Source organism: Mustelus asterias, chromosome 6 (assembly GCF_964213995.1).
Source record: "Mustelus asterias chromosome 6, sMusAst1.hap1.1, whole genome shotgun sequence".
NCBI lineage: Eukaryota > Metazoa > Chordata > Chondrichthyes > Carcharhiniformes > Triakidae > Mustelus > Mustelus asterias.
The window spans coordinates 24,028,990-24,048,248 of record NC_135806.1 but is presented as its reverse complement, the minus strand read 5'-3'; the positions used below and the strand labels follow the sequence as shown (position 1 = coordinate 24,048,248).

The 19,259-nt window shown below is 41.7% G+C and overlaps 1 protein-coding gene across 8 annotated transcripts in view; it reads right to left on the bottom strand.

The window, feature by feature from the left end:
* Nucleotides 1-19,259, bottom strand: part of LOC144494784 (nuclear factor 1 B-type-like) — a 321,955-nt gene that overhangs the window by 105,795 nt on the left and 196,901 nt on the right. For all 8 annotated transcript variants that reach the window (XM_078214123.1, XM_078214127.1, XM_078214124.1 and 5 more), the window contains one exon: nt 329-397. In XM_078214123.1, the coding sequence (XP_078070249.1) occupies nt 329-397 (69 nt within the window). The remainder of the gene's footprint in view (nt 1-328; nt 398-19,259) is intronic.

The window sequence follows — 19,259 nt, the reverse complement described above, 5'->3', positions numbered from 1 at the left end:
TTTGAGATAGGAAATATGTATTCTATACTATTCCCAATGCGAACCCAAACTACATTGTTTGCATTTTTAGTTATGTCAAACAAATTTCAGTTCATAAACAATGGATTGCCTCTGAAATAATCTATAATTTCTACCTGCTAACAGGTTTTCAATCTCAATTTCAGATAAAACGTGAGATAAATACAGTTGAGCACATTACAAAACATAAACACTAATCTGCACTACTTGAATCAGTTTGCACCTGGCAATTACTAGAAGAGAGTTTCAGCTCTTTATATAATGGGTAATTGGTTTTCTAAGATGAAACCTAACTCTAAGTAATACTTACTTCGTGACACTCGCACAAGCTCTCCAATGCTGAAGACTCCTGATTTTATAAAGCTGTCCTCTAGGTAGGCTAAAAGAGAAGGGAAAATAATTATTTTGGGTGCCTTATTATTCAGTCAAACTACTTCACCTCTTGAAAGGTCTTGAGCAGGATATCCATTCTTTTCAATAAACACTGACAGGAAAAGGTCACTCTGTAAATAATTGACTCAGATTAGGAGAGCAATCACCTTGTGACCAAATAACGACAGTTCTCCACAGCTCTGGACTCTCAACCTGAACAGCAGAGTTCAAGCATTCCATTCTTCAGCTTCCCCTGATGGTGTGTTGCTAGTCAACAGAATCAGAGCAGGAAGATAGCTTCTCGCATCAATGATATCTTTGCACATCATAGCTGGCAAGCTAATGAATGGAATGCTTGTGGAATGTTCAACAACTGGGCCTCTTGGTCATTCCAAACTAGAGTAGAACAGGGATGGGATGGTTACAATATCCTAAACAGACTGGAAAATTAAAGGATGAGTTGAGATTCTATTTCATAGAAGATGGTGTATTCGTTTTACTACTGTGACATTAGTGTACCTTTAGGTAAGTATTTTTTAAATCACGATTTCTGCAGCTCTCACAGCTTCAGTGTTTTCTTAGCTCATAACCTCAACTGATGTCATTTGTTACCAGCTTGACTGGAGATTTCCTTTTATTGCTATTTCAATAGCTTAAATGAATCACAGAATAGAATCATAGAATCTCTACAGTGCAAAAGAAGGCCATTCAGTCCATCAAATCTACACTGACCACAATCCCACCCAGGCCCTATCTCCGTAACCCCATGCATTTATCCTAGCTAGTCCTCCTGACACTCAGGGGCAATTTAGCATGGCCAATCCACCTAAACCGCACGTCTTTGGACTGTGGGAAGAAACTGGAGCACCCGGAGGAAACCCACACAGACATGGGGAGTATGTGTAAACTCCACACAGACAGTGACCTGAGGCTGGAACCCAGGTCCCTGGTATTGTGAGGCAGTAGTGCTGACCACTGTGCCGCCCCAAATGGGGTCTGTTTATTTTAACTCTGGATTGTTTTACGATCCTGTATTGTTAGGAGGATGGTCATGTGTTTTTTGACAGTTTTTATTTTCCTTTCCAGTGTATTCAAGGTTTCATTTTCTGTTTGGCTGCTGTTAAAGTTTAGTTTTAGAAGGGAAAGACATCTCTCTCCCTCTCCCTGGTTTTGGAAACTCTGCTGGTTCGCTGAAAGCAAGGTCTTGCCTTTCTGAAGGGAGGAAATCTGCTGTTGGTGGCTTACTTAGAATCCCTGGTGTTTTGGGAAGCTGTTCTAACTTCAAACTGTTCTGAGTCTATCCAGAGAACTGCAGACTTCATATAAAGGCCTCAAGTCCAGTATTACATGAGCATTAGTTTTTGCTGTGTTAAACCTGTGAAAAGGGTCTTTTGCCTATGGATTGGTTTGATTTTAACACATTAGATATATTCATTAAGGGTTATATATTGTAGTGGTTGTTTTGTTTCTTGTTTGTAATTGAAAATTTTCTTACTATACATGTTAACTATATTTTTAAATAAACTTTGTTTGAATAAAGCTCCCTAGTGGTTCATTTGCATCATACCTGAAGTGAAACATATCATGCTTATCCTAGCCAAATTCAAGATGCAAAATGTATGATCCAGGCGGGCTCCATAGAACATTTTGGAGCTTCTGACCTGAACTATAACACTATGGTTTGCAAACTGCAAAAAGGGAAAAAGCACAGACAATGAAATTGGCTCGATGAATGATGGTAAATGAAGAATGACATTGTGTAGCTGTGCATTCAGGGAAGGATATAAATTTTAATTCCAGGAGCAGCTTATTTTATAACTAATTCTCTTGAGCTACTGTGGGTGCAAAGTGAGCTAATCCTGTCACTACAAAAACATTATGAAACACAGAATAAAGTCAAAGGGTAGCTTAATTATAAAGGCATAGCAAGTTCTATTTCTTTAACAGTACTTTCTTTACATTCTTGTGTGTAATGCTCTGTTATGTATACATTATTGTCATCTTAAGTAAATAGGAATGAATAGGGTTAGTATTACAAGCAGCGCTGCCCAGAAGGGCTACCATGTTTAAAGAGGTCCTGAATAATGCAAGAAATTGCAAAGAAGGTGGAACTGGGGTATCCATCATCCACTAATGTGTACTGAAAGTCCCACCAAAATTTGAAGGGTCACTTTATTAGCATACTCTTGGTCCGGCTATGAGTAGAACTCCTAAGTTCAACAGGAAAAATACACTGGGCGGGTGGGCAGAGCATTGAAGAAAACCTCATTCTGCAAACTGTAAAATCCTGCAGGAAATGCAGATGATGGAGGGAGGACAGATAAACGCTGCATTTGGCCGAATCGGAAGATCCACTAATGGGAGTACTCTGGGTTATGGTGTGAGATCAGGACACAGCACCCTCAGGGACTCAGGAGCTGTTAGTGCAAATGTTTCATAAATGGTCTGGATTCTCTGTTGCCCCAACAAATTGATTCCTGTTGTACCTTGCAAGACTATAACTGATCCAAGATAATAGCTTGAATACATTAGATTTGTTGGTGAAATTGGGCATAATTATTTTCCTGCGCTACAACAATGACTTTGAAATAAAAAAATAAAGAAAAGCAGATTTTAATAAACATGCAGGAAGGTAATGTATACAGTTTGCTCTCCTTTTTGTAGATGAAAAAGCAGAATTTGCATTGTTTATTTATACAGGTTGATAACCCACTCCAAATTAATATAAGTATTTCAGCCTTGATTGTGCTGCCACCAGCTCCTCTGTCAATATTTTGGAATAATTTTTATTTACATCTTATTTTCCAGGTTATCTTCCATTTCCACATGTTCCATTTCCCAGGTTCAGATTCTTCACCATTTCTAATGTTTTCCATAGAAACATAGAAAAACTACAGCACAATACAGGCCCTTCAGCCCACAAAGTTGTGCCGAACATGTCCCTACCTTAGCGATTACTAGGCTTACATCTATCTGACTAAGTTCCATGTACTTATCTGAAAGTCTCTTAAAAGACCCTATCGAATCCGCCTCCACTACCGTTGCTGGCAGCCCATTCCACGCACACTCTGAGTGAAAAACTTACCCCTGACATCTCCTCTGTACCTACTCCCCAGCACCCTAAACCTGTGTCCTCTTGTGGCAACCATTTCAGCCCTAGGAAAAAGCCTCTGACTGTCCACTCGATCAATACCTCCTAACATCGTATACATCTCTATCAGGTCACCCCTCATTCTCCGTCTCTCCAAGAAGAAAAGGCCGAGCTCACTCAACCTATCCTCATAAGGCATGCTCCTCAACCCAGGCAACATCCTTGTAAATCTCCTCTGCACCCTTTCTCATCTTATAACACAATCTCCAAGCCCTCTAAATATTACAAGCATGTTCTATTCTTCTGATCTGTTGTAATAGTGCTTATTCGTAATCCATATCTGAAATTTGTTGTTTCAACTTTAAATAAGCCACTGCATTCACCCCGCTGCTTTGCTGTTTTGACGCCATCTGTTGCTTGTAGCATATAAAAAAGAAGGATGAGTTAAGTAATTGCCACCTGAGGTTATAGAGTTATATTATCAAGGTGGACCTTAAGATGACATTTCATCAATTTACGGCTCTGTGAGCCCTGTATGCTTCAACATGACATGGCCAATCAATGTGCAAGGCGTATCAGTCATGTCCTCCCATGTGAGGTGCAATGGGGCACCCAGAGCTTGCCAGTAGAATGCCAAAGAGGGCCAGTCCTCAAAACAGCTTGGGCCTCACTCTGGCATGAACAGATAGGAGGAGGAACAGCATTTCAGTGACTTGATTTTGGGCAGTGTTTTAATATCATCCCTTTTTGTTCTTCTTTATATACAGTAACACTTTAAAAATACATAAGTCACCCAAATAGTGAGAAGGTGCTATTGAATTGAGAGCTTTCTCCTTACTGGCATGACAGCATAGCTGATTTCTGGGATGTTTTCTCTTGGAAGGAGCTGTGGAATAATGTTTAAGTTTAAAGTTTTAAGTTTATTTATTAGTGTCACAAGTAGGCTTACGTTAACACTGCAATGAAGTTACTGTGAAAATCCCCTAGCCATCACATTCCGATGCCTGTTGAGGGAGAATTTAGAAAGGCCAACACACCTAACCAGCATGTCTTTCAGACTGTGGGAGGAAACCGGAGCACCCGGAGGAAACCGATGCAGACACGGGGAGAACATGCAGACTCCGCACGGACAGTGACCCAAGCCGGGCATCGAACCTGGGTCCCTGGCACTGTTAGGCAGCAGTGCTAACCATTGTGCCACCGTGCCATGGGTACTGGTGATCTTCCATTGCTGTTGACACTACACTGCTTGTCTAATATGATCTATGATCAACACTATGAAGTCATCCATTGTGGAGCAATATATTATTTGAATTAATTAGTACCTTTCTACAATTTTACATTAATACTGCTGAACAAGGGTATAAGAGGAGATGAAACCAGGCCTGTTCAAAGGATTAAGATATAAATCACCTAGGATTTGAATGAACTATCTCAGTTCCTATGTTCACAATATCAGGAAAGAGAGCTAGTTTTTAAGCAATCTATGTTTGTATTTTTGGATACTAGAAATAAGATATAGATTTAACTGAGTTTAATTATGTGTTTTTGTGTCAGAAAGGGTTAAAACTTTAGTAAGATTCATGTTAACCAAAGGTGCTTGCGATAATGGAGGATTTTATTTCATTTCAAACTGCGCCTACATTGCGATTGGAGAGCTTACGACATGAATGTGAACAGCTTAAAGAAAGACTATGCTGTTGCTTAGCAATCAGGGGTCACTTTAAGTTAGAAGAATTTTTGCATTTAGTTTTAAACTGGACCCAAGACAGTTGGAACTCAGTAGTTGCAGACAAAGCACATCTCACAGACATTGCCAGGAGCAGAGAGGTAGAACAATGGAGTAAGAAATCAAGTCTCAAAACTCAATAACAGATAGTTCCAGAATCCAGGGAATAAAAGAAAAGGTTCAGGAAGACTGAACTTAAAGGGACAAAAAGAACTGGAGATTGAACAAGGCACTGTTCACTAAAGTTAAAGTAAGAGAGAGAGAACCTCCCAGTTAAAGACAGAGCTGAAAGATGCAGACATTTGGCTCGCAAGCAGCCAGACATCTGAAGTAATCCTACGTTTGGTGACCTTAGTGCTGCTCGCAAAGCAGTAGTTTTCTGTTGGCTGTGTATCTGTGAGATTGTGTAGAAGCTTTAATACGTGTGGCAATTCAAGGCAGAGGAATACTGAAAGGGGAGATTGAAATCCTGGAAGTGGATCACTGGTGAATCTGAGGCATCTGAGAGAAAACATGGGTTGGGAGAAGACTCAAAGGCATGTTTTTTTGAGAGTGGAGTTCAGAAACATTCGTGAGGCCATTCGGCTCACAGTGAGATAAGCATCTTGGGGGCATTTGAAGAGAAATTCACAGAAGTTGTATTGGGTGGCGTCTTAGCATCTGTCTCTTGGTTTCAGAGTGGGGTGCGTCTGACCACACTTGGCCGGTTGGTTTACAGAATGGTGCACTTACCAAGAACATTAGAACTGAAGATATTTTTGTAACTTGTGTTGTCCTTAAAATCTGTGTACCTCTGGGAAGACACAGGAAATAACAATGGACTAGCTGGCACACCCTGCCACAGCATTCCTTATTGTGTTTGAACTCATTGTAACTCTGTCAAAGTCAACTAACTGACTAGTGCAGTCAATATTGTGCCTGAGTTATTGTTCAGCTTTCAGCATTCTCTGAATACCGGGACTGCCCTCTCTTCTTATGTTTCGAGGAAAAGAACATCGACCACTGCACCAAAACTAAAGCGATAAAGATTCCTCTCTCCGATTAATTCACGTCTGCCTCAGGGTGATAGTTTGGAATCACTGTTGTGAAGCTAGTTCTAAGTTGGCGTTCAAAACCCACATTTGTTTTTATTCTCCTCAATTCTGTACAAGTATCTCCTTCAATCATGCTTAACAAGACTTGTACAATGCTCTAAAAACATGGTTTTTGACCAATTTCCATGAACAATATTGAGATTCGTATACACATAAAATGTCTGCAACAACTTCTTTTCTACTTACATGTGTTCTTCTATTTACATTTATATATATTTACATATTTATGTATTGACATGTTTTGGCAAAATGACTGGAGCAAATTGATGTAAACTCCACAACATTATTCACACCAACAAGTTCAACAACATTTAGTGAATTACTTTACTTCCTGTCCATTATAAATTGATTTGGATAAACTGTTATCTTGTCCTCAATTTCAAGGATCATTAAGCTCTAAAGAGGTCACAAAAGGCTGCAAAGAGATATAGATAGGTTAAGTGAAAGGACAACAAGATGTCAGATGGAGTATAATGTGGGGAGAAGTGATTTTATTCAGTTTGCTCATAAGAATAGAAACACAGAATAGTTTTTAAAAGGTGTGAAACTTGTAAATGTTGATGGTCAGAGAGAGTTTGATGTACTTACACAAGGAACACAAAAAGTTAGAATTATAGAATCCCTGCTGTGCAGAAGGAGGCCATCGAGTCTGCATGACTCTCTGACAGAGCAACACATCCAGGCCCTCTCTCTCCACCTCAGAACATTAGCTGAGTTTCTGGATTAATAGTCTAGCGATAATACCACTAGGCCATCGCCTCCCCAGGGTCCGGCATCTAATCATGTTAGAATTTGATAGGTTTCTATGACATCATCCCTCATTCTTCTAAACTCCAGCAAATATAATCCCAATTGGCTCAATCTCACCTCATGTGTCAGTCCCTCCATCCCAGAAATCAATCTGGTAAACCTTTGCTGCATTCCCTCCATAGCAAGTACATTCTTCCTCAGTTAAGGAGACCAAACCTGCACACAATATTCACATTGAAAGAAGAAGCATGTTTGATCGGCCGTATCGTATGGTTTTCTCCATATCCTCTTATGTTTTTATGTTCCTTATATTATATAAACAAATTAATCTCATAGTTTGTTGGAGATTTCCATTGCAATAAATTTTTAATAGATATTTCTTATCAGTTCAATGAGAACAATGCAGCAGCTATCTAGAAGTTTACAAGGAGATCCAGAGTTCAGTTGGCAGCCTTCTATTTTACTGCTGGTTTGGTTTATGTACTGGAACACAGCAACTTTGATTCAGAGGGTGGGATTTTCTGGCCACGTTCGCCCCAAAAGCGGAAAATCCCACCCAAGGTCAACAGACCTTTGCATGGTCTGCCTCCCCCCACCCACCACCCCCCCTCCCCCCGCCTGCTACAATTCTGGTGGCGGGTGGGATGGGAAAATTCCCCCCAGAGAGTCTTCCAATGCTGTAGGATGAGTGATTGTTTTACATCAGGAATAACACTCCCAGAGTTTAAAACCTGGTCCAACTGAGATAATTTAACTTGGCTAGTACTGCTGTAATTGAGCTCAAAGTTCCATCTTGTTTATTTGCTCATGGGATATGGTGCCACTGGCTAGACTAGCATTCACCATCCATCCCTGATTGCTCTTGAGAAGATGGTGGTGAACGACCTTTTGAACCAATTCAGTTACTGTGGTGTAGGTACTCTCACAATGCTGTTAGGGAGGGATTTTGACCCAGTTACAGTGGGAACGGTGATATATTTCCAAGTCAGGGTGGCGCAGCTTAAAGGTGATCTTCCATGTGGTAACATTCTCATATGCCAGTTGGCTTTGTTCTTCCAGGTGGTAGAGGTTATTTGCTTGAGTAATGTTATCAAAAGAGCCCTGGCGAGTTGCTGTATTGCAACTTGTAGATGGTACACACTGCCACTGGGTAGAATCTTATTGTTTATTTTAAGATTCAGGACATTTTCTAGGTCCCGGTCCTGTAGTCCAAAGAGATCATCTAGCCTTCTAACTGTCTGCCTGTGCACTCAATTAAGGAAAGTGGGCAGGTTCCTGAGGCTCCCAGTACAATCAGAGAGCCTGAGGCTTTTTTTGGCCTGCAGTCTCTCTAGGAGTGGTGGGCATTGCTCAGGCAGCAAGGAAAGTGTGAGTCTGCTTCAGAAGTGTGCATAGAATTTCCAAAATGAAGCTGGTAAACCCACTGCAGTGGGAGGTGAAATCATTTTAGAGGATTTGTTGGGGTTATGATCATGAATCTGTCATTGGGGCAGACCCTCTACTACTGACATCCAGACACCTCAAAGAACTTCAGTACTCAGGATTTAGTGGAAAGCTGCTCTGATGCTCCCTCAGAAGATCCCTGGTGGCATATTCCTCATTACCCTTCAATATATCCTTAATTGATGATCATTGGTACCATCTCCTGCTGGGTCCCCAAGTTCTAGTCTCCCCCACAAGGAAGGCAAATCTCACTCTTTCTCTCCACACTTTAAGCCCCGCTGGTCTTGCTGATTCTCAGAAGGGAAGGAAATTGAAGATTGCCCTTGTATTGTCGCTTCCGTATCAGTGGAATGTGATTCTTTGTGCAAAATTGACAAGAAATTGGCAGGGTATCTCCAGTATCAATTCCAATCTTTCTCTGGAGTGGAGAAAAGCCCCTTCCAGCATTCCATATTACTTGGTCATGGCATGTGGTAGAATATAAATCTAGTCTGTGCTTCTTGTATCTGTTATAAATATCCATCAAGTTTCAACTTTCAGAAGTTGTAAATTTACTTCTTTGCCATTTGTTAGTTTTTGGGGGCCAGTAAAGGAGTGTTGTTGGGAGAAGGGGTGACACCACAAAGAATTGCAAAGAAGTTCTTGAGCAGGGCTTATGTGAAAATCAGCAATTTCACTTCAGACCCATGATTACCTTTTGTTGAAATTACTCAAGATATACATTTGTACAATATGAGTATTAACCTGAAAATGCTAGAAATCATTTGCAGGCAATGTCACTTAACCATAGAATTATCATAGAATCCTTGCTGTGCAGAAGGAGGTCATTTGGCCCATCGAGTCTGCACCGACCACAATCCCACCCAGGCCCTATTCCCGTAACCCCACATATTTACCTTGCTAATCCCCTGACACAAGGGTCAATTTAGTATGCCCAATAAACCTAAACCGCATTTTTGGACTGTGGGAGCAAACCGGAGAACCCAGAGGAAACCCACGCAGACATGGGGAGAATGTGCAAACTCCACACAGACAGTGACCTGAGACTGGAATTGAACCCGGGTCCCTGGTGCTGTGAGGCAGCAGTGCTAACCACTGTGCCACCGTGGTGCCCTTAAACTTTACTTTCAACGAGCAATAGTATTTTTAGTTTATGGTGACATAAGACAAACTTGACAAAGTGACCGATCTGGATTTGGCAGAGGTTATTCATGGAATCACAACCACCCTTGTGCTGCATCCCACAGTGTTACAATAGAACAACAGTACAAAGGCATACTATAGATGTAAAACACACACCTGACATACCAACAACTGCCCTCTGACACCACTGATGGACTTATTGACATCAACATTTTTTTGGGTTGTCAAGGGAAAAAAGATACTAAGAGACTGATACTTGCTGGATGGCAGTGCACAGGATGCTGTTGATTGTCCCTTTTCCCAGTCTCAGGTAAGAACATACTTTGAACTTTGAAACAGAAAATACGGGATTGGTGCCTTTCTGAATCGCAGGCAAAGTTCCAGCTACACAGAAACACTCAGACACGCGTTGCTGGCAGCTCCACATAATTAAAAGCAGACTGTAAAATTACTAGCTGAGGGCTATAGACCTTAACTCTTCATTGTTCAATCCAACTTCCTTTGTAGACAAAGAGTACAGTGTTTACAGATTTCTTGGATAGGTTGATCTGCAGACAGACAGTTAATGAAAGAGGCATTCTTCTGTTCTAATTTATTCAGAGGTAGTTTTTGAAGCATCTCCCTAAGAATAGCTAAAATCTGAAGGCTTAGTGGGAGAAGAGAAATATGTAAATTAGCAGAAAGTCCTTGCATCATCAAGCATGTGTGCGATTATCTGGGGTTGAACCATGCTGCAATTGTAAGGTCACGGGATAAACTGATCGTTGTTTCAAAAATGGGTCAGCTTAATATTATTTAAAAGCATACAACGCAATAGATATTCTGATGGGTCAGTGGGCAAATGCATCATTATTTGTGGTATTGGGCTAGGCAGACCAGGAAAATGCTCGGTCCCATTTCTGTGCTGTGTTGAGTTACCTGATGGCTTCCACTAGGGTAAAGAAAAAAAATAAGTCAGGGTTTCAGGAATGAAATGACTTTCAGTGAGTCCTGCTGAAAAGAGGAGAGAGGAGGATTGACCTGATGCATCAAATAGTTCCTAGTGTGTTCCTTGGGAGTAATCATCATTTGAGTGAAGTGCCAGAGGGCACCTAGTGCCCACAAAACAGTACACCAGAATGAGTTATTGCCTGCAGGAGTCAGAAAAGGAAAACAACATGAAGGGAGAAATTGTAATAGAAAGCAGATAACCACAACCCTAGAAATTGCCTTTGTCTAGTGGTGATCAGTAGTAACCTGACACAGTGGCATCCAATTACACTGAAGTCCATGAAACAAAAGTGAGCAAGACCCATAAAAATCCCACAGGAACAAAGTGCACTGATAGGACATGGAAATCCTTCTGCAAACAATCTAAACACAATAACAGTATGTTTTTCAGAAAGCAAAAATTCCATATCAGAAGTTACTCATCACTAGATACATATTTTGGCTATGTCCAGGTCAGGAGCCTTTAACTTCACTAAATCAGCTGAATGTCGAACCACAACTCCCAAGATTCCTGCTAGTCCGGCAATATAAATGGTTATTTTCTTAGAAGCGAGAGTTCACATCTGCAAATGGAATTTTAGTGTGCACTTCATTTTTAACATTTTTTCAATATGGTCAATGCTAATTTTTCAATAGATTGCTGATTTCACGTTTATTTTGTTTGTGCATGTTTTTGAAGAACGATGGTTCTTGGAAAAATTATAGGGATTAAGCTTGTGGTTGATTGAAAGGCTGATTACATGGAAAAAGATTTTACATTTTGGGTAGGGACACCTATATTAGCATCAAATTCAGATCCTGACACTCCACTGTGCTCACACTGTGTCGGGAGCAGCAACCTGACATTGATTTTACCTGGATTGGCCAACTAGTGGGCAGCAGAAACATTAACCATCCAATTAAGGACAGTGCACAGGTTCTCAAAGCTGGGAGGCCAGTAGGAGACCGCAAGCACTGCAAACTGCCATTTCAGGTAAGGGAGAGAGAGGGCACTTCAAGATTGAGGTACCCTCTCAGAGCTTTTAAAATATTTGAAAGGAAAAACAATGTGACCAGGTAGGGGGAGGGGATTCCTCAGAGACAGCCTGCAGTGCTGGCTGCCTGGAGTGCCACAAGAAAGCTGCCTTCGGGCAGCGGCTGTGCTTCCAAGGCCACAGGAGATCCATGGGCAGTCAACCCCTGATCACTGGTCTCAATTGGCCTTTCAATCGTCTTAACAAGCTACTTGCTGTTTGTGCCTCTACCCACCTGTATTGCAACCCCCATATCTATTTTTTGTAAGTTGTGAACCTACAGAAATGTGTCCAAATTTTTAAGTGAACAAATGCATTAACTAAAAACTACAGATATATTTGCCGGAATTTTCTGACCGTTCACACCAGCGAGATTTTCCCATCCTGCTGCAGTGAACGGAGATTTGGCGTGGTGCCAAATTCTCCATCTTTGTTGCAGTGGGAGCTTGGCATGAACGACTGGCGAGATCGCACCCATTGTTTGTAAATCCAAATGAACAAAACTTGTGACAAAGGTGCCAGAGTTTACAAAGAAGAAAAAGAGATAATGTTACACAATTAGCCAACAATAAAACCTGCAAATCTAAAATAAACATAAAACCAGAAAATATTAGACACATCTATGGGGTGTATGAGGAGCATACAACTGAAACATTAACATAGCATCTCCTCCATTGTAGCATGTTCAGTGTTTCCAGCATTTGCCATTTATGTCAAAAACACCTCATTGCATATCGCAGGAGAATCAAATATAGATACATGGATCACACCCTAATTAACAAATAGACAGCATTCATAGATTCTAATTATTGCTGAATGAAAATGTTTCTGAAGTACAAACAAGAGTGCCAGATTCAAATCATTAAACACTGTGGAACTGTGTGAAAATATAGCTTTTAATTTTTGAGAAGAAAACTAGTCTGGAATCACCTGGAAATCAGATGGCATTGCACCTATTCACTGTGAATATACTATGATTCGATACGGGATTAGTATAGATTGGTACTTGATGGTCGGCTTAGATACGGTGGGCCGAAGGGCCTACTTCTGTGTTGTAAAACTCTACGAGATGAACAGTTCTCAAAAATAATTAGAAAAACAGAAAAACTGGATAAACTCAGCGGGTCTGGCAGCATCTGTGGAGAGAGAAACACAGTTAACGTTCCCTTCTGGAATGTTAAATTTATTTCTCTTTCCACAGATGCTGCCAAGCCCGCTGAGTTTACGAGGCATTTTCTATTTTTATTTCAGATTTCCATCCTCCGCAGTATTTTGTTTTTATTCAAAAATAGTTGTTATTTGAGAGGTAACAGGAAGTCACATGGTAGGTTCGGCAACATTTAGCAGTACCGACTGGGATCATGTTAAAATCCTTCCAACACATTTATGCCATTTTTTAAATAAGGAGATTGAATTTGTACACAGTACTCTGTGGGTGGAATTTTCCCATCCCGCCCGCCATGGAAAACGTTGTGGGCGGGGAATGGACCGTGCAAAGGTCCATTGACTTCGGATGGGATTTTCCAACCTTGGGGCGAGCACGGCTCGAAAATCCCGTCCTATATGTGGTCTCACCAACATCCTAAATAACCGTAACAAAACATCCTTACTTTTATATTCTATTCCTCTTGCAAAAAATGAGAGTATTCCATTTGTCTTCTTAATCACTTGTTATACCTGCATACTAACTTTTTGTTTCAAATACCAGGATGCTCAGGTCCCTCTGTACCTCAGAGTTCTATAGTCTTCAATTTCTCCCCATGCTATCATAAGATGTGGATTAGCATTGGCGAAGAACAAAGAACAATCTAAATTAACACTTCTAAATTGGATGAGGGTTAATTTAATTGGGATTTGAAAGGATCTAGCCAGGCTAAAATCAAATTGAAGATAGTACTGGATCCAAAGAGGAGTCATATAACGTTGCTAGAAAAAGTAACAAGCCTGAGGATTGGCAGCAGTTCAGTATTCAGCAAGGGGGGATCAAGAGATTTATTAAGAGTGGGAACAATAAAGTATAAGAATAAACTTGCAAGTAACATAAACGTGAACTGTAAAAGCTTCCATAAGTCTGTAAAAAGAAAAAGATTAGTGAAGACAAATGGAGATCTTTTACAGTCTGAAATGGGAGAATTTATAACAGAAAACAAGGAAATGGCAAAGCAATTAAAGAGCGACTTTAGTTCTGTCTTCACGGAGAAAGACACAAATAACTTCTTATTATGCTAAGGAATCAAGAGTCGAGTGAGATGAAGGAGTTGAAGGAAATTAGTATTATTTAAAATATTACTGGGACTGAAAGCCAAATCCCCAGAGTCTGATAATCTGCATGCCAGGGTACTAATGGTGGTGTTCATGGAAATAGTGGATGGGTTATCTTCCAAAATTTGTTATCTTCCAAAATTCTGTACTTATGGAACAGTCCCGGCAGATTGGAGGGTGGCAAATGTAACGCTACTATTTAAAAAAGGAGGGAGAGAAAAAACAGGGAATTACAAACCAGTTTGCCTAATATCAGTAATAGGAAAAATGCGAGAGTCTATGATAAAGGATGTGATAACAGGACACTTCGAAAATATCAACGGGATTAGATAAAGTCAACATGGATTCATGAAAGGGAAATCATGTTTGACAAACATACTGGAATTCTTTTGAGGACGTAACTAGTAGAATAGATAAGGGGGAACCAGTGGATGTGGTATATCTTGATTTTCAGAAAGCTTTGGATAAAGTCCCACATAAGAGGGTTGGCTGGCAAAATTAAAGCACATGGGATTGGAGATGATATAGTGGCATGGATTGAGAACTGGTTAACAAACAGAAAATAGAACAAGAATAAAGACCGGTTAGTCTGACTTCGGTGGTTGGTAAATTGATGGAAAAGGTCCTTAGGGATGGGATTTACGACCATTTAGAAAGATGCGGATTAATCCGGGATAGTCAGCACGGATTTGTGAAGGGCAAATCGTGCCTCACAAATTTGATAGAATTTTTTGAGGAGGTAACTAGGTGTGTTGATGAAGGTAGGGGGGTTGATGTCATATACATGGATTTTAGTAAGGCGTTTGATAAGGTCCCCCATGGTCGGCTTATGATGAAAGTAAGGAGGTGTGGGATAGAGGGAAAGTTGGCCGATTGGATAGGTAACTGGCTATCTGATCGAAGACAGAGGGTGGTGGTGGATGGAAAATTTTCGGACTGGAGGCAGGTTGCTAGCGGAGTGCCGCAGGGATCAGTGCTTGGTCCTCTGCTCTTTGTGATTTTTATTAATGACTTAGAGGAGGGGGCTGAAGGGTGGATCAGTAAATTTGCTGATGACACCAAGATTGGTGGAGTAGTGGATGAGGTGGAGGGGTGTTGTAGGCTGCAAAGAGACATAGATAGGATGCAAAGCTGGGCTGAAAAATGGCAAATGGAGTTTAACCCTGATAAATGTGAGGTGATTCATTTTGGTCGGACAAATTTAAATGTGGATTACAGGGTCAAAGGTAGGGTTCTGAAGACTGTGGAGGAACAGAGAGATCTTGGGGTCCATATCCACAGATCTCTAAAGGTTGCCACTCAAGTGGAGAGAGCTGTGAAGAAGGCATATAGTGTGTTAGCTTTTATTAACAGGGCGTTGGAGTTTAAGAGCCGTGGGGTTATGCTGCAACTGTACAGGACCTTGGTGAGACCGCATTTGGAATATTGCGTGCAGTTCTGGTCACCTCACTATAAGAAGGATGTGGAAGCGCTGGAGAGAGTGCAGAGGAGATTTACCAGGATGCTGCCTGGTTTGGAGTGTCGGTCTTATGAGGAAAGGTTGAGGGAGCTGGGGCTGTTCTCTCTGGAGCGGAGGAGATTGAGGGGAGACTTAATAGAGGTTTATAAAATGATGAAGGGGATAGATCGAGTGAACGTTCAAAGACTATTTCCTCGGGTGGATGGAGCTATTACAAGGGGGCATAACTATAGGGTTCATGGTGGGAGATATAGGAAGGATATCAGAGGTAGGTTCTTCACGCAGAGAGTGGTTGGGGTGTGGAATGGACTGCCTGCAGTGATAGTGGAGTCAGACACTTTAGGAACATTTAAGCGGTTATTGGATAGGCACATGGAGCACACCAGGATGGTAGGGAGTGGGATAGCTTGATCTTGGTTTCAGATGAAGGTCGGCACAACATCGTGGGCCGAAGGGCTTGTTCTGTGCTGTACTGTTCTATGTTCTATGTTCTATGTTCTAAATGGTTCTTTTTCAAATTGGCATGTCATGCCCCTAGTGGGGTTCTGCAGGGATCAATGCTTGGCACCCAGATTTTCACAATATACATCAATGATATGGTTAAGGGAACCAAATGTAATATTTCCAAGACTACTGATGATGACATGCTAATTAGTGGGAACCTGAGTGGTAAGAAGGATGTTAAGAGACTTCAAGGTGATGTAGACAAGTTGAGTGAGTGGGCAAATACATGTAGTAGTAGCAGATGTAACATAATATGGATAAACGTGCAATTATCCACTTCTAATGGAGAAACAGAATGGCAGAGTATTATTTAAATGATGGAAGATTGGGAAATGTTGACCTGGCTGTCCTAGTGCACCAATCACTGAAAGCAAGTATGCAGGTACAACAAGCAGTTAGGAAGTCAAACGGTATGTTAGCTTTCAGTGCAAGAAGACTTGAGTACATGAGAAAGGATGCCTTACTGTAGCTGTACAGGGCCTTAGTGAAACCACATCTGGAGTATTGGGCGGAATTTTAGCGGCACGTCCGCCCGAGCTTCGTACAATCCCACGCAAGGCCAACGGAGAATGCCATCCTCCGAGCCCCGCCCACCCACCCTGGAATCGGGGTGGGCGTGCTAGTAACATTCTGGCCATTGTGTGAAGTCTTGGTCTCCATATCCAAGAAAGATATATTTGCTATAGAGAGAGTACAGTAAAGGTTCACCAGACTGATTCCTAGGATGGCAGGATTGTCTTATGAGGAGCGATTGGGTCGATTGGGCCTGTATTCACTGGAATTTAGAAAAATGAGGTGGGTTTGAATTGAAACATATAAAATTCTGAGGGCTGGACATACTGGATGTCGGGATGTTGTTTTCTCTGTCTTGGAGGTCTATTACAGTCTCAGGATCGACCATTTAGGACTGAGATGAGGAGAAATTCTTCACTCAGAGGGTGGTGAACCTGTGGAATTCTCTATTACTGAATCATGGAAATCATAGAAACCCTACAGTGCAGAAGGAGGCCATTCGGCCCATCGAGTCTGCACCGACCACAATCCCACCCAGGCCCTACCCGCTAATCCCTTCTTTTTTTTTTTTACCCGCTAATTTACCCGCTAATCCCTCTAACCTACGCATCCCAGGACTCTAAGGGGCAATTTTTAACCTGGCCAATCAACCTAACCCGCACATCTTTGGACTGTGGGAGGAAACCGGAGCACCCGGAGGAAACCCATGCAGACACGAGGAGAATGTGCAAACTCCACACAGACAGTGACCCGAGCCGGGAATCGAACCCGGGACCCTGGAGCTGTGAAGCAGCTGTGGAGGTAAAGTCACTGAATATATTTAAGAAGGAAATAGATTTCTGGAATCAAAATGTGCCAAGGGGTATGGGAAAGGAGCAGGTGCATGGCGTTGAGATAGATCAACCATGATGGTCGAGCAGGCTCAGAGGGCTGAATGGCCTACTCCTGCTCCCTTTCTTCTATGAAACCAAAGATAAAAGGAAAACCAATAACAGAACAATGGGTGATCTTTAAGAATATATCAGGTACAGACTTGGTACATTTCAATGTGCGGGAAAGGCAGGGGAACTAAACCCCAGCCCCTTGGATGACGAAGCTGATAGAGATATGATGAAACAAAAAAAAGCTGTATGGCGCATGTCTGATTAATGCTTCAAGCAAGAACTAGATCAAAAATAACAAGTTGAGAAGTGAAAAAAAGATATTAAGACTGGCAAAGCAAGAATGTGAGAATAGAAAGGCAGTTAACATAAAAGGAAACACAACATTCTTCAACCAGCATCCAAATAGTAAATGGGTAGTCAGAGGCTGGGTGCGGTCTATAGGGACAAAGAAGGTGACTCTTGTTTGGAAACGAGGCTGAAATACTGAATGAGTACTTTGTACTGATATTTAATTAGGAAGAGGATGTTGATAAAGTATCAGTAGAAGCGGAAATGTTGGAGGTAATGGGTGTGGTGAAAACTGATAGGCAGTTGTGCTGGAAAGGCTGGCTGTGTTTGAAGTAGATAAGCAGCCTGCTCGGGGTGGCTTGCACTCCAGGTTGCGAAGGAAAATGGGAGTGTAAATAAGGGAATGGAATTGCCTTCGTCTTCCAATCTTCCCGAGGTATGGGGGAGGTGTTGGAGGATTGGAGAGTGGCAAATGTGACACCCTTATTCAAGAAAGGGTGCAAGGAAATTCCTAGTCCAGGCCAGTCAGTTTATTATCCATGGCGGGTAAGATTTTGGAAATAATAATCGGGGAAAACAATCAACAGCCACTTGGAATTGAGTTAATTAAGGAAAGCCAGCTGAAAGGCAGACCATGCTTGACTAATCTAATTTAACTTTTTGATGAAGTAACAGAGGAAGTCGATAAAGCAAATACAATGGATGTTGACCATCTATGTGCATTTTAAGCAAGTGTTTCACAAAGTACCACATAAAGATTGGTTACCATAATTGAGGCTCGTGGAATAGGAGGGTCAGTGTCAGGTTGGATAAAAATCAGCATCAGTGAGTTGTGGTAAGTGGTTATTTTTCATCCCGCAGGATGGTGAAGAATGGAGACAGTGGAGTTCCTCAAGAGTCAGTGCCAGGCTCACTGCTTTCTTGATAAATATAAGCGACTTGGATGTTGGAATAGAGAGTAAAATTTCAAAATTTGTCAATGATACCAAACTTAGAGGTACGGCAATCAGTGAAGCTGATACAAATAGGCTGTAACAGGCCAATGATAGGTTGACAGAATGGGCAGGCAATTGGCAGGTGGAATTTAATGCAGGGTGAGGTGATAAATTTTGGCAATAGGGATAGGGAGAAGCTATATAAAGTTCATGGCACAATTTTGAAAGAGTATGCAGGGACAGGAGGTATAGGCATCTATGTAAACAAGTCCATGAAGGTGGCTGCATATATCAGAGTTATAGGCCGGAATTCTCCGGCCATTCACACCCTCCTGCCACTGCCAGAGAGGATGGAGAATTTGGCGCTCAGCCAAACCTCTGTTCACTGCAGTGGGACTGGAGAATCCCGCTGGTGTGAACGGCCAGATAATTCTATCCATAGTATCATTTACCACACAGAAGGAAGTCATTTGCCCATCAGGCAGAATTTTATTATTTTTGCACCAAGTGCTGGCTCAGGTGAGAATTTCTCGCCAAATAATACAGCACTTGGTGCAGCGGAAATAGAGGCGTGGTCTATGCCATCACACTGGTGGAGCGGGATGGCACTGGAAAAGAATGGCAATGTCTGGAATTCAGAGATTGGGACACCCTTTCTGATCTCCGATGACAAGAAAGATGAAGCCACTCCTCACACACAGGAACCCAGCCCCCCCACATCATGGGCATGGGAATTGCCCCCTGCCCCACAGACACACGAAACCCCTCCCA